Source organism: Hippocampus bargibanti, linkage group LG10 (genome assembly GCF_051943395.1).
Source record: "Hippocampus bargibanti isolate YZ-2025 linkage group LG10, ASM5194339v1, whole genome shotgun sequence".
NCBI classification, from domain to species: Eukaryota; Metazoa; Chordata; class Actinopteri; order Syngnathiformes; family Syngnathidae; genus Hippocampus; species Hippocampus bargibanti.
The window spans coordinates 11235447-11251484 of record NC_142743.1 but is presented as its reverse complement, the minus strand read 5'-3'; the positions used below and the strand labels follow the sequence as shown (position 1 = coordinate 11251484).

General features: G+C 41.0%; 1 protein-coding gene across 6 annotated transcripts in view; it reads left to right on the top strand.

The window, feature by feature from the left end:
- lef1 (lymphoid enhancer-binding factor 1) overlaps positions 1–16038 on the top strand; it is a 63170-nt gene that overhangs the window by 40801 nt on the left and 6331 nt on the right. Inside the window, exons 4-10 of one of the 6 annotated variants that reach the window (XM_089005900.1) lie at positions 2186–2315; positions 7620–7710; positions 8142–8261; positions 9642–9804; positions 9890–9997; positions 12116–12155; positions 12561–12602. In XM_089005900.1, coding sequence (XP_088862026.1) covers positions 2186–2315; positions 7620–7710; positions 8142–8261; positions 9642–9804; positions 9890–9997; positions 12116–12155; positions 12561–12595 — 687 coding nt within the window. In that variant the 3' untranslated portion in view covers positions 12596–12602. Of the gene's footprint in view, positions 1–2185; positions 2316–7619; positions 7711–8141; positions 8262–9641; positions 9805–9889; positions 9998–12106; positions 12156–12560; positions 12603–16038 lie in introns of all 6 variants that reach the window. The other 5 variants (XM_089005899.1, XM_089005898.1, XM_089005897.1 and 2 more) reach the window with 5 other exon arrangements.

The window sequence follows — 16038 nt, the reverse complement described above, 5'->3', positions numbered from 1 at the left end:
AGATAGATAGATAGATAGATAGATAGATAGATAGATAGATAGATAGATTAATACATGTGTAATGTAGCAGCTCTATCGGGCCGATACCCCCCCTCACTTTCGATATGATGTGTACTTGTGGAGGCTGTTGAAAGCAACCACTTATATATAAGGCAAAAGAATAATATTCAATCCATTTTAGTTGGATAGTTTTTGCTTTTTTGAATGTTGCTGTGCCGATGACCATTTTGTGTTTGGGAGCCTTTTACTGAGCGAGTTGCTTGTTCTGTTGCCACAAAGGGACATAAGTCTTCTTGTGCCGGTCCCAAGCCCGGATAAATACAGAGGGCATCCGATGTAAAAGCTTGGCCAAAACAAACATGCGGATCAAACCTCTGAAGATGGAGGACACTGATTTGCTGTGGCGACCCCTTGAAGGGAAAAGCCGAAAGGAAAAGAAGAGTCAATTTTAGTTGTCAAAATGGATGGACGGATGTCAAAAGTGCCATTATACTCTATCGGCGAGTATCGAAACGTGATATCAAACGTCGCTCGGATTTGTTTTGAATTCAAACTTGAGTTTGACGTGACCGTTAAGAAAATAAAAGTGTTTGAAGATGCCTCTGTTAGAAATCTGGCGTGCTGCGCTGTGCAAGTCTGGGCTCCATTTGCGCAATGTACTTTTAGCGTGGTTAAGCGCTACCATGTGTTCACGGCTATTGAAGCATGTAAGCACTGTTTGCAGAGGGAGGGAGCCACAAGATGGGAGGGTAGGGGGGCGGAGGGTCCGGCCACAACTTTTCAAGGCTTGGCTCAGGACTATTTCAGCTGTCAAAAAGGCAGGCCGTGAGTCAGCGATGATATTGAGAAAGCGGGGGTGTGGGCCGCTGATTCCGCCCCTTGTTGCAGACTTCTCTCTTCTCTTCCCAAGCCTCCCCCACCTCTCTCACCCCCTCACCCTCCCTCGGCTCTTGCTCTGAAATGAACTCCCCTTATTCACTGGCTAATAACCACCTTTGATCTCCCGTCTGAAAGACCCTTCGCTTTTGCATCCCGCTCTGCGGCATACTCCCATTTGAATACCCCCCCCCCTCTAACTCTCCCCCCCCCCTGTCCAAAAGGCAATTTGTATTTTCCCATGTCTTACAGTCAACATTTGCACAGTGCGGAAATTCTATTTGCCATTTTTTGCAGAACATGACTCAAAAATATTCAGAAAATTATGTTTTATGAAAAATAAATCAATTAAATATTATTTTAAAATTTATATTATAATATATTATAATATATTATAAATAAATAAATGAATGAATGAATAAATACATTGGTGTGAGTATGTGTTACTGAAGGGTGCTCATCAATAAAATGTATTATTATTATTATTATTATTATTATTATTATTATTAATAATAATAATAATAATAATAATAATAATAATAATAAATGTTGACATATTTAAATACATATATGATACATGAATTTATTAATTAATAAGCAAATGAAAAATGCATAAATAAATGAATAAATAAATACATAAATAAGTATTATTTTAATGCATATACTTAAATATATAACAAAGTGAATAAATAAATAAATAAATAAATAAATAAATAAATAAATAAATAAATAAATTGGTGTGAGTCTGTGTTACTTTCGGGTTGAGTGGCTGCCGCTGCTCACCCGCAGAAAAACTTATCCTGTGACTGTAGAGTGTCCTTGAGAGCTTGAAAGGTGCTTATCAGGAAAATGTATTATTATTATTGTTGTTATTGTTATTGTTATTATTATTATTTTAAATAAACACTTGTTAAAATATTGAAATACATATATTACAAATAAATAAATTAATTAATGAGCGAATGAAAAATGCATAAATAAATGAATAAATAAATACATAAATATTCTTTTGATACATATATTTTAGATATATAACAAAATGAATACATAAATAAAATAAATACAAAAAAATAAATTACTAAATGAATGAACGAATGCATGAAGAAAGAAACAGAAAGAAAGAAAGAAAGAAAGAAAGAAAGAAAGAAAGAAAGAAAGAAAGAAAGAAAGAAAGAAAGAAAGAAAGAAAGAAAGAAAGAAAGAAAGAAAGAAAGAAAGAAAGAAAGAAAGAAAGAAAGAAAGAAAGAAAGAAAGAAAGAAAGAACAATTGGGAGGTCTAAAATTAATCGTTTCATTTTCTCTGGTGCAGTCCAACAGAGTTCCCGTGGTGCAGCCGTCCCATGCCGTCCACCCACTCACCCCTCTGATCACGTACAGCGACGAGCACTTCGCCCCAGGTTCCCATTCGGGTCATCACGCTCAGGATACCAAACCACAAGGTACGCCACACCGTTTCCAAAACTCACTTAGTGCTTTTTGTTATCATTTGCAGCTAAAACAACCTGCTTGCATTGTTTCACAGATGTTTTATAGTAAAACTCGATTGGAGAATTAAAGGTAAATAATGTTGGGATCGGCCAAAATTGTAATTTGCAGTTCAGGCTTTTTTTTCGATCTGGGGATCGGCCAGAATATTGTATTCCTATACCCAATTTTCCGAACTACAGTAAAGTCTCGTTATATCGATATCGGATATATCGATAGTCCCGGTTATATCGATACTATTTCTATGCAGGCACAGAGAAAATTACATGCAAACAGGGTCGGATATATCGATAGTCCCGGTTATATCGATATTTTTTCGGACTCCCTTGAATATCGATATAACGAGACTTTACTGTATAAGGCGCACCGAAAAGCGGTGAATTTTCTTAAAATCCGCCGGTGCACCTTATATATACGAATCAATATTCTAATTTCTTTAATGTAGTCCTTGAAAGGATAACCGACACCTCTGGACAAGTTGTGTCCATAATCTGTAAAATCACTTCAAATGACTTCTACTGAGCGCGTTTTACATAGATTCCACCGCATGTAGCTCTAGTTTACGTTGTAAGACTCGCACTGAATATTCAGGAAGTCTTGTTTTGGAGTTGATGACGATCCCCTAAGTGACGTCACGGAGGGAACGCCCGTGACCGAGAAAGCGACACATAATGCATTTTGGGTCCTTTTTTTCATCTGAAAACACCGTGTTGGTGAATCGTTGTGTGTCGCAGCCAATTGCGGTAACACGCATAAAGAAGATGTAAGTTGACACAAATTCCCAGCGGACAAATCAGCCCATTTCCAACGGAGCTTGGGCGCCATCTAGTGCATTTTCGGGGCGCTACATTGAAGTCCAGATGACTCGAATTGATACGGAAGGACTTCTTTAATCGATTGCAAACATTGATGCTTTCCTCTTCAAAACGTTTTGAATCATATTCATGACTGGATGAGTAACAAGAAAGCATCATCTCCAAATCTGAACTCGCTGAAGCCATTGATTCTGGAGCAGGGCAGTGTGTGACCAATAGTGACGTCACGAACAAGGGGGCGGGCCTTTCTGAATCTACCCAGTTGCGAGCTCATTTTGTGGCATTTTGGGACACTTTAAGTCTTTTTTATTGGTATTTTGCATTTGACTAAAAATATCAGCCTGTGTGTTTTGGTTTTGGGTATTTTAGATGCTATAAAACGTTTTCTGATGTCTATTAGGAAGAAAAAAAATGGTGTCGTTTGTCCTTATAATGTTCTGTAAAGTGCTTAGTTACAGCTGCAATGGTTGTCAATGCTTATTATCAATAAAGCCGCACTGTATTGTATTATATTGTATTCCCTTTCATGTGGCTCCATCTGGTGGATTCATAATGCAACCGCAGCCACCTTTGTAGCTTCTATCCTATGCTTCCTTATAATGCGGTGCACCCGATATATGAAAACAGTTTTTAAACAGGCCTTTCGTGGAAGGTGCGCCTTATACTCTAAAATGCCTTAAAATGTTATAAATATACTAATCATAATACAGTGAAACCCCGGTTTACGAACCCCTTGGCTTGCGAATTTTTCGGTTTACGAACGTTACATTTATGAAAATGTTACCTTGGCATACAAACTATTTTTCGGGATACACATGGAGCTGCCACAATGAGTGATGTCGTTCGCGAACGAGCCCGTTCTCCTAACAAGAAAATGGTGGCCACTGTTTTTGTCCTCTATTCTCTGCCCCCAGTCTTCGGTTAAAGCCACATGATTGGTCAAGAACGCAGTAGTGAGGGGAGGTGGTTTAAACGTTAAAGAGAAAGGCAGACGACAGAGAGAGAGTGACAAAATGGAGAGAAAACAGTGACATTTGGACTCGGTCCAACTTTGGTAGTCAAAAGCAGAGTGTAGACTGGAAGGTTAAAAGTTCCCATCAATCAGGCTCCACAAATAAACCGCACAAGTCATCTGTACACCTTGATTAGACATGAAATAAGGTATATTTTGTGTAGTTTTAAGGTGTAGAAAATTAGAAAGTAAAAAATTATGTTTTATGTGGAACTGGGGACGGATTATTCTCATTTTAATGGTTTCCTATGGGAAATTAATTTTTGGGATACACATTTTTCACCTTACACACTCTGTCTGGGAACCAATTAAGTTTGTAAATTGAGGTCCCACCGTAATTGTGTTTGTTAAAACTAAAATACATAAATATATGGGAAGAGGACTTTGGAAAAAAAGATAATAAATCACAATTACAATGTTAAAGAAAAAAAACATGTACGTCTTGACGTTTTTTCCGAGTTGAAAGAGAGGCTGAAGGGTGAAAGTCGCTAAAAATAAACCCGAGCATGCTTTGGCGTCCGCTGTCAAAAAAAAATAATAATAAAATCCTCAACTGTCACACATCCGAGGCGTCTTCACCTCGGTTCCCACGCCAAACTCATTTGAAGGCGCCCGCGGGACGTCGCGCTGCCCTATCTCGTCTTTTATTATCATCCGCTCCCTTGCACCTTTTCTGTCGCTTCTTTTGTTTGTTTTTTATTTTCTCTCCGCCTCACCTTTCTTCTTACACTTGAAAAGCGGGAGTAATTAGACGACGATGATGATGATGACGATGATGATGAGGTTCAGAGGGAGCGCCTATAAATAACAAGGTGGAAGTGAGATGAAGGCAGCTGAGACGCCAACAAAAAAAAAACGCCTTTGTTCCACATCTGTCAGAGGGAATCGGCCTTCAGAAGGTATTTTGCGAGCAGGAAATAGTTTCTGTCGATCACGGCGGAACAATAAACGTCGCCGTACAGTTGATGAAGTTTGCCGCGAGGCTTTTAAGGAGATAAAATTATTGCGACAGAAATACTCGCCATAGAGTCGATATCGCCAGAGTGCGCATCTTGTGCATTTTTACACCCAATTTAAGGCATTTATTTTTCTCCATTAAACTACCCCAAAGGTTAATAATTAGAGAACATTTAACACCATTTTTTTCGTCTTGTTGAAATCAGAAAACATCACATGCAAATACAGTGATACCTTTGCTTCTGAACATAATTAGTTCCCAGACAGATTACGTAAGGCAAACACTGTGTATCCCAAAAATTAATTTCCCATAGGAAACCATTACAATGAGAATAATTCGTTCCCAGTTCCCCATAAAACATCATTTTCTACTTTCTAATATTCTAAGCCTTAAAACTACATAAAATATACCTTATTGTATGTATAATAAATGTGCTATGGTATTATGATTAAAGAAATAAACTGTACTATATAATAAAGTCGTTTTATTGACCTTTGTGATGGTCATTGATGGCTTGATGGAATGGAGTGGCCGGTTTCATCAGCATTAAACACTTGATGAGGAACGTAGCCTTCACCTTGAGGGATTTCACCTTTCATCTTGAGGAATGATCCCTTGTAGGTGCTTTCTCTGCGATAATTTTACCTAGTTCCTCATCTTTACTGTATATATATATATATATATATATATATATATATATATATATATATATATATATATATATATATATATATATATATATATATATACAGTAAAGTCTCGTTATATCGATATTCAAGGGAGTCCGAAAAAATATCGATATAACCGGGACTATCGATATATCCGACCCTGTTTGCATGTAATTTTCTCCGTGCGTGCATAGAAATAGTATCGATATAACCGGGACTATCGATATATCCGATATCGATATAACGAGACTTTACTGTATATATATATATATATATATAAAAGCCCTGCGGGCCTCCTCAGCGGCCTCACACTTTGATCCACTCATTAATTATGAAGAACAATCGCTGATTCTCTCATTACGGGTGATGCGCGTAACGTGGATGGGCGGGACAATCGGTCGGGCGGAGGGACTTTGAACATTGACGTCGAAACCTCTTGTGTTGTTGAAGCAAAAAAACGGAATCATAAAAGAGTGATTGTGATCGGGATGAAGATGGTGGACGGCGAGAAAGGAAATGCCTGGTGTGAACCCATGAAGCCTCGGGAGTCGGTGGTGTGGGGGGGATGGGTGACGGGAATTGGAGGGAGGGTTATTAGGCACCTTTGGGGTGTGGGTGACAAGGTTAACGCACCGCGTCTCCCGCCTCCTTCTCGGATGCCTTCAGGAGGGCTTGAAGACACTTGGAGCAGCGATGGTGGTGGGGGGGGGGGGTAGAGATTAGTCGGCAGGGGATATATAGACCCAGTGCCATGACACGAGCCTTGGGAAACTACAAGTAAGACCCCCCCCCCTCCTACCCCACCCCACTCACACCGCTTCACTGGGGAGGAAGGACTTCTCAGACCATAAAGATGGAAGCAGTGGGGGGAGGAGTCTGCGGCTCTGGCGGGGGATGATTGTGTCTGTGTGTTTATTACAAAAATAAAATAGTCAAGTAATTTTTTTTTATCTAAAAGGTATGAGACTAATTTTGGCAAACAATTAAATAAGCAAGAGCTAACCCAATAAGCTAATTTGTTGCCTCCCACATCACTCACCGAATCGAGCCTCGCCTTTTTACATGCTCAAAATCACCGCGATTCTATTGGTGGAATTTGAGGATGGCAACCCCAAGTGGACGGCGATAATACCTGCCCATCGCATATATGTTTTGTTCAATGCAGACGCTCCCCAACTTAGGAACATTCGAGCGATGACGTTTTCGGTACATACAAACATTTTTGCAAGTACAGTATGTCGAAAAATTTTTGGACAGAAATGCTGTAAATTAGATTTTGTATTGCTCGGCTATTTCTGGCTGAGCTCGCTTACGATTGGCTGTGTAGAGTTCGTCGGCGAGGAGGAAATCCCTCTTCCCAGTTGACTCTCTAGGAGGACGCGATGCATACCAAAAAATAATGGCACGTCATTCAAGACCCAAGAATATATATCGCCGTACTACAGTTGGTGTAAATATATTTTACGACTGTTTGAGCGTCAGTGTTTTATACTCAAACGCTCAGTGTTTGACTTAAACGTACATTCCATACAAAATATAGCACTGAAGCAACTTAGGAAAATATTCACCTTACGAACGACCGATCGGAACGTATCTCGTTCGTAAGGTAGGGAGTGTCTGTCATGTAAAATGTATGAATATCCAATTCATCGATTTGTCAACCGCAACTCAAGGACTACATCGTCATTTTGATGACAGCGCAACATTTGATACTCTCCCAAACTCAACAACGGGGTACACTTAGCGGATGTATTTCCTATGATGACCATCATCGTCATTCGGTGTCTTTTGTTTCTGGTATTTAGACATGTCCAGGCATCATGGGGGACCAGAAATCGTCAACTTCTATTCGCTGGCTCCCGGAGGAGTGGGACAACTCACGCCGCCGTTGGGATGGTGAGTCCATCCCTACGACTCAGACCCGATAGATGGGTCATCCGGTCTGTTTTGATTTCATGCTCTCAATTTGAAAGTGAGTACATCCTGTCACTGCCCAGACACAGTTCAGGGCGGTCATTTTCTTACACTTTTGAGTCTATCTAGCTAGTTGTCTATCTGACTAGCTCGCTATCTATCTGGCTGTCTATCTAGTTAGGTGGCTATCTACGTAGCACGCGATGTAGCTAGCTCGCTATCTATCGCTCTAGCCATTTAAATAAAAATAAAAAGGTTGGATGGTACGATCTGCCATTTTCTCACACTTTTGGTAACATCCCTACGTCTGAGATGGGATGGATGGTCACTCGGTCCTTCCGAACTGTTTTGGTCTCATGTTCTCGATTTGAAAGAGGTTGTTCACCAATTTTGACGAAATTTTGACTTTGCAGGTTCTCCCACCACATGGTCCCGGGACCGCCGGGCCCTCATGCCACAGGGATCCCCCACCCGGCCATCGTCAACCCCCAGGTCAAACACGAGCCCCTGCACGAAACTGACATCATGCACATGTGAGTAGCGCTACCACCTACTTTTCGCTGCTGTATCACTTTCAGGTCTTCCGCCATTTCGGGAACAAACTAGCCAACCCTTGAAGTGAGCATCTTATCTCTCGGTTAAGGCATGTTCAAGGGCCTCAGGGATGCTAGTGTTACACTCAGCCAGCACGAGTTCCTGGTCCCGGATGATACCGCAACACGCCTGATAGCACCCTGAAGTGGCGATAGCTGATAGTTGCATTAACCACGGTCATCTTGGCTTCTGAGCGAGAGAGAGAGAGAGGGAGATTAAATTACAGCGGAACATTGGTTTGTAATGTGTGCACCTTGGCCAGCAGGGGGCAGTAAAACACCTATATGCTAAATTAAACGAAGACAGTCAGGAAGCTGAAAAATGACCAATACTACATTGGTCATTTTTGGTTGAGGATAAAGAATGTATTTTGCGTTGTGAAATTCATGAGCTTAACTCATTCACTGCGATTCACGAATTTATTCAGAAATGGAAAATATGATGTAGAGAGCCATTCCCGAATTTGTTCGGGTGGTCTTTTTTCAGGCTTGGGTGCCGATAAAGCACTCTGGCCATGTTTTTTTCTTTTCCACAAGGGGGCAGCATTTCCTTTTTTCCATGTTAGCGCTTGTTCCAGTTTCAGCTGTTGTGAAATCACTATATACACCGATACGTATGTATTGGATTGTATTTTGGACATCTGCCCTCATTTCGGCTCATATAACACCAGACTCATATAATTTGGGAATTAACTATTTTTTTCTGATGAAAGAAGAGAGTCTATGGTTTGAAAGACTGTGTTGAATGTTTATGTCGTCTTAAAACTTAACACTGACAAAAACCTGACTGAAGTGGACACGAGTCTGGCAGTGAATTGCTTAAATGCAGCGCACGAATCTAAGTCATCTATTTTGACAAAAGACAAAAAAATTGTATTTATATATATTTTTTGTTTATTTATTTATTTATTTATCAGTTTATCTATATATATTCATAATTGTTATATTTATTTTATTTATTTATGTATTTATTTATTCATAAACAAACTTTGGCATGCATACTGTAATCTTCACCCAATGAAGAATGGGATAAAACCAACCAAAAAAAGCATGATGTGATGGTGGGGGTAGGGGAACATACTCTGCCCATACTCTGCCCCCCATAAGGGACGGCCGAACACAGTATGGGGTTGTGGGACGAGGGTACAGGGAGGAACTCTAGCGATAGCCATATGAATAAGAGATAGACACAATACGATTCAAGTACATCATGTCACAGCCCAGATACACTCCAGGGCGGCCATTTTCTCACACCACCATCTCCCTGCCTTTCACCAATAATATCGTTGAACCTATTCATGTAATTTTTTTTTGTTCCAGGAAGCCGCAGCACGAGCAGCGAAAGGAGCAGGAGCCCAAAAGACCGCATATCAAGAAGCCGCTCAACGCCTTCATGCTCTACATGAAAGAGATGCGCGCCAACGTGGTGGCCGAGTGCACGTTGAAAGAGAGCGCCGCCATTAATCAGATCCTGGGACGGCGGGTAGGCGGCCCTTACTCACATACACATTTTTAGAATGACTTTTATCTTCCAAGAATTACATTTTTTTTCTCTTGTATGAAAACAGTGGCATGCGTTATCTCGGGAAGAGCAGGCTAAGTATTACGAGTTAGCCCGAAAGGAACGACAGCTCCATATGCAGCTCTACCCAGGCTGGTCTGCCCGAGACAACTATGTAAGTACCAACAGTACAGCTCTGCAGAGGTGCGTGTATGTGTGTGTGAGCGCTTGATTCTGTGTGTGTGGTTGATAAGTTGAAAAACAAAAACAGGGGCCCTCAAGTACATGGTTCATTGACTCCATTTTGGACAGGCTTCATAGCATTGGTTAGATTGTAGGTTCTAATGTAAATGTATTTAGGAAAGAAATAAGTTTATATTTATGAGGAAAAAAAACAGATTTGTGCAGATAGAAAAAAAGTTGAATTGAAGTTTTTCTCCTACGAGCCTGTGTGTGAGTGCGAGTTTGTGTGAGAGAGTGAGAGAGAGCACCAGCCCTTTTTGAAAAGTGTGGCTCCGGCACTTACGTTCACTCCACCACCACCGGACCCAAAAAATAAAAAAAACATTGGCATTTGAAGAAAAAAAGTGCTGTGTTGTGTTTATCTGCCTCCCCTCGGGCATCGACGGCACCCTCGCTCCTTTCCTGCCTCTGTTGCTGTGCCGCCAAACGACTTGCTGAACGACATTTCCTCACTTGTTGATGCGAAATTGATATTTAGAGAAAAAAGACAGTAGCCGCAGTAAACTGAAACTACAAGTAAAATCGCTCACTCTTTATTATCTCGCTCACTTTTTATTACCTCGCTCACTTTATGTGCTGATGACCATTTTGCAAACATGCGGATCATACCTCTGAAGATGGAGGTTACTAATTCGCTGTGGCGACCCCTTGAAGGGAAAAGCCGAAAGGAAAAAAAGAAGAGACTTTATTATTTATCTAGTTACTTAGCTATCTATTTATCTAGCTAACACAAATAGCTAGATAGACAGATAGCTAACTAACTATCTGTCTATATAGCTAAGACAGCTAGAGAGCCAGCTAGCTAACTAGCTAGAAAAATATCTAAAATCATTAATTAATCTGGCTAGCTTTCTATCTAGCTAGCTGTGTATCTAACGAACTGTCGAGCTATCTATCTATCTAGCTAGCTGTGTAGCTAGCTGGCTATCTAGCAGCTGACTATCTAGCTAGCTGTCTGTCTAGCTAACTGTCTATCTAGCTAACTGTCTATCTAGCTAGCTGGCTATCTAGCGAGCTGTCTGTCTAGCTAACTGTCTATCTAGCTAACTGTCTATCTAGCTAGCTGGCTATGTAGCTACCTGGCTATCTATCTAGCTGGCTATCTAGCTGGCTGGCTATCTCGCTCGCTCGCTATATATCTCTCCAGCTATTTAAATAGAAATAAAAAGGTTGGGATGAATGGTACGATCTGTCAGTTTCAAGTACTCCTCGATCACCCCCAACTGTGCATGTGAGTCTCTATTCTGGCAGATTAGCTCGTGAGTAAATGGATTAGTGACGAGAGTTTGGGGCGGGGGACAAAAGTACTGCGCATATTTTAGAACAGTGAGTATCTATACTTATGTTCTACCCTCTATGTCATCCCCCTGGAGTGTTAATATATCCTCAGTGCCTCCTTGGAAAGAAAACGGGGAGTTGTTATAGAGCTCATTGGCAGTGATAATCTTTCATGGGTTTTTAATGAGAATGGTGAAAAGGGCTCATGTGCTCATTAATTCTCATAAAGTCCATTTTTTCTTAAAAATAACATTTTAATCTATTCTGTCACGTAGATCAAGCGTAAGTAACAACCAATCACCGCTCATCTAACTCTCTCGGTTTGGTCATGTGACTATCGCAAACGGAGTCAATGTGATGTCATCGATTGTTGACAGCAAGTTTCAAAATGGCTGCCTCCTGAGATAGATACAAATGTTTAGTTAGTTACTAAAAGTTACTCATGTTTAGACTTGAACATATCACGAAGAGATTTTTTTACTCAACCTTTTAAGAATAAATGTTGAAGAATAAATATGGAATATCAAAATAAATGTTTAAAAATAAAGACATATCTGTAAATGAAATTCCGCGTTAGCGTGGCTGCGGGTTTGTTTGGCGGCAGCGGGCTTTCAAGAGTGTGCATGGGAGGGCCTGCCGGTGGGATGTCCGGCAGGGGATGAGTGAACATGGCAATCAGCAGCAGCAGCAGCAGCCAATCAGAGTGGTCTAGTGAACGTGAGTGCTGGAGCCACACTTTATGCGTTCCTCTGTATATTTTTAGGGGAAGAAGAAGAAGCGGAAGCGGGAGAAGATCCAGGAGTCGGCCACGGGTGAGTTTGCGCACCCGCACGCCCTCAAACGCCATTGCCATATTGTCCTCGTCACGCCTCCTTTGGGATTAGTCTGGTTGTTTCTCTTCTTGCAATTCGGAGCTTTGCACGTTTATTTGTCTCAGTGTTACTTCCGTTCAACTTCATACTTGATGCGCTTTTGCGTAAATAAGTTGATGAGGTCATCGCTACCCTTCCCCCAAAAAATGTTTGGAAATGCGGGGGGGAAAAATGTTGCATCCCGCCCATAAGCCAAAGAAAAAGCTTTTCTTTTGTCTTCAACTATTTCTTTAATTTTCAAACTGTTCTGTTGTCGTTTCACTGTGTGCAGCAATGAGCTCATACTACCCTCAAAATCCTGCACACCCCCCTTCCCCCATTTTAAAAAACTGCCATTTTCTGCAGGTACGGGCCAGAGAATGAAAACGGCGTACATCTGAGAAAATGGTAAGACACATCTCCCCTTCCAATTTCTTAGCTCATCACACAAGAACTGTCTTTCGTTGGGGGAAGGGGGGGATAAACAGACTAATCCTAAAAAAAGGTCCACATCATAAGCATCCTGTCCATTAAAATATTGTGTTTCTTGGAGCGCAAATAGTGGATGAAGTGTATTTTTAAAAATGTGTGTGTTCATCTATTTTGATTAAAAGGATAAATCAAAATCTCCCCTGGCCCCCCCACCTCCACTCTTTCCGCTGCCAAAAAGTGAACATCATCTCTGCTCCATATGGTCGACATGTGTAGCTTTTGTCAAGTTAGCGTCCGTGGGAGTTTTTTTTAATGAGCTGCTTTGCCTTAAAAATGATTTCATGGTGTTCGTTATACAAAAAAAGTGAGGGGGAGGGGGGGGGGGGGGGTTGAAGCATCGATTGACGCCATGCTTCAAATTACTTAGACAATCCCAAAACCAATTTTTGGATTATCCACAGTCAGCGGACAGAGGACAGGCTCCCCGATAGCCTTAACAAGGACTAGCGCCACAGAAAATGCATGGATGGATATTTAACCCCCTCCTCCCCCTTCGCCCCCTGCCAGCATCCTGTTATTCCACCCCCGCAAAAGCCGGTCGGTTGTGACCAATCTACTCTAGCGTCAAAAAAATGGCACAAAGCTTTCCCACCCCGTCCATCGATTTATGACCCAGTAGCTTCCCAAATTGGGATGCTTTTCTCTATCCCCCCCTTTTTTCCCCTTCTTTGGCCACAGTTGGCTTTCAAAGCTCTTAGAAGCCTTTTTTATCTTGGATCCAATAATTAGCAGCGCCTAGCCGCAGCGGGATGGACATCTCGCTTGATTCTCTGTGACAGGCCTTGACATAATACACATGATGCCGAGGATCCTGCCGCAATTCCCCGAGCGGCTCAATTTATGCAGATCCCACCGTGGAGCCGGATTGCGGTTAGCTGCGTTTAGATGCCACCCACAAAAAATGTTGAGTTTGTCTTATTTAGGGGGTGGGTGAGGTTTACTTTCAATCGTCACAATGTGTTGTGATTTAAATTGGAAAGAACACCATTTGAAAATGTATACTATTATTTTTGGCCATGAGATTGTAAAACAAAAAGATTTTGTATGATATTTGTTGGGTTATTTTCACTCGCTCCATTTTGGCAATACAGTGATACCTTGGCTAACGAACGCTTTCGCTAACGAAGTTTTCGCCTTAAGAATGTTAAATTTGTGAGAATATAATTTTGGTATACAAACTATTTTTCGGGAAACACACGGAGCGACACAATGAGTGATGTGTCGTTCACAAACGAGCCGGTTCTCCTCACAAGGAGCTGAAAATGGCAGCCGACTTTTTTCCCCGCCCCCAGTCTTCGGTTAAAGCCGCACGTGATTGGTCAAGAACCATGGTAGAGGAGGGAGGGGACACACGCAGCAGTGAGCGGGGGGAGTGGTTACAGACACACACACACGAAAGGGAGACGACACAGCTTGAAACAAAAAAACAAAAGTGGGAAATAAACAAAAAACAAAAGTGAAATGGTGAGAAATTGGATAGAAAACATAGTGAAATTTGGACTCATTTCAACTTTATTGACAGTTCAAAGAGTGTAGACTGCAAGGCTAAAATATCCCAGCAATCAGGCTCCACAAATAACCCGCACAAGCCATCTGTACAATTTGAAGAGAACATACAAGCAAGGGAACCAGCTATTAATGAAGTTTCTAGTGTGTCTGCCTGCATCTGTTGCTGTTGCAATATCACAACTTCTAAGTTGTACAACTCAGAGCTCCTTGAGACACTTGATGCAAAAAGCTATCCATTCCATCCAGCCATCAACGACCATCACAAGGGTAAATAAAACAACTTTATTATATAGTAGTTTATTTCTTTAAGTACAATACCATAGCACATTTATTATACATAAAGTAAGGTATATTGTGTGTAGTTTTAACGCTTACTCAGTTGAAAATTGTTTTATGGCGACCTGGGAACGGATTATTCTCATTTTAATGGTTTCCGATGGGAAATTAATGTTTGGAATACACACTTTTTACCTTACACACACTTTCTGGGAACCAATTAAGTTCGTAAGCCTAGGTATCACTGTAATAACCATCTAAAACGTTGACAAAAAAGGTAACGTTTTAATTTGTACCATTTTTCTGGGTCCATTTTTCAATGTGAATCAGCCACACTGAAAAATTACATTTTAAAAATCAGATATGTTTTTTAAAAAAAGGATGTTTCGATAGTTTTAACTCATTCAAATTGAAAATATGACATAGAGCGCCATTCCCGAATTTGTTTGGGTCTTGTTTTTTTTTTCTTGTTTGGGTGCCGATAAAGCGCTGGTCAGACCTCTGGCAATGTTTTTCCCTTCCATGAAGTGGTAGCATTTCCCTTTTTTCCATGTTAGCGCTTTGTTTCAGATTCAGCCTTTGTTAACGCGCTATATTAAACAATATGTATGTATTGTATTGTATTTTGGACAGCCACCCTCATTTCAAGCTCATATAACTCCAGACCCATTTCATTTAGGAATTAACTATTTTTTCTGATGAAAGAAGAGAGTCTAAGGTTTCTAACGCTGTATTTCATGCTTTTGTAGTCCCAACACTTAATATTCTGTGGGTCCTGGAATTCGAGTGACAATGACAAAAACCCTGGACACATTTTTGCACGTCTGGCAGTGAATGAATTAAAGTCATTCACTGTTTGTGATTTAGTTCTGTTAGCGTTTAGTGAACCATACTGGACAACAATCGGCCATAATGGACAACAATTGGGCATAAACGTGATATTGCTAGCATCAAAATATTACTCGACGGTTTTATTTTGTTTTTTTAACATAGACATGTTTTTTTTTTAGACAGAAAACGTCATTTTTGGCCACGCTGGTCAGCAATCAGCTGAATTTTTTTCGAACGTCATGCAATTCCTTCATGCATTATATTTGTAGTGATTATCATATTCATTCCCAAATGTATATTGCTTGTCGGCACCAATATTTGTCTTACAACACAACTCCATCAAAGGGTTCGACATGTGAGAAAGGATGAAATATCCCCATACAATAAGCATAAACAATGATTAGATCCCCATGCGGGTTCATATACGGTCGCCTCCCGCCATATCTGATATTTCTCCTCCTTCCTTTGAGAGGAAGCGAGCATGAAAAGGAGCTTGTTGTAAAGCCTCAACTGTGTTTGTTGACACGTGCCCTGTTGTTTAGACTGCTCCCCTGCGTGTGTTAACTCGGAGTCACGGGCCCATTGTCAAGCGCCATGAGGGCCTTTGTCATGTCTCCGGCGCTTCCTGAGTCCGAGTCGCGGGACCTTGCCAAACACTTATCTGCTGAGGAAGGGAGTAGTGGGGGTCGTCTGAGGGGTGGGGGGTAACTTGAGACAGGAGGCTTGAGAAGTTGTT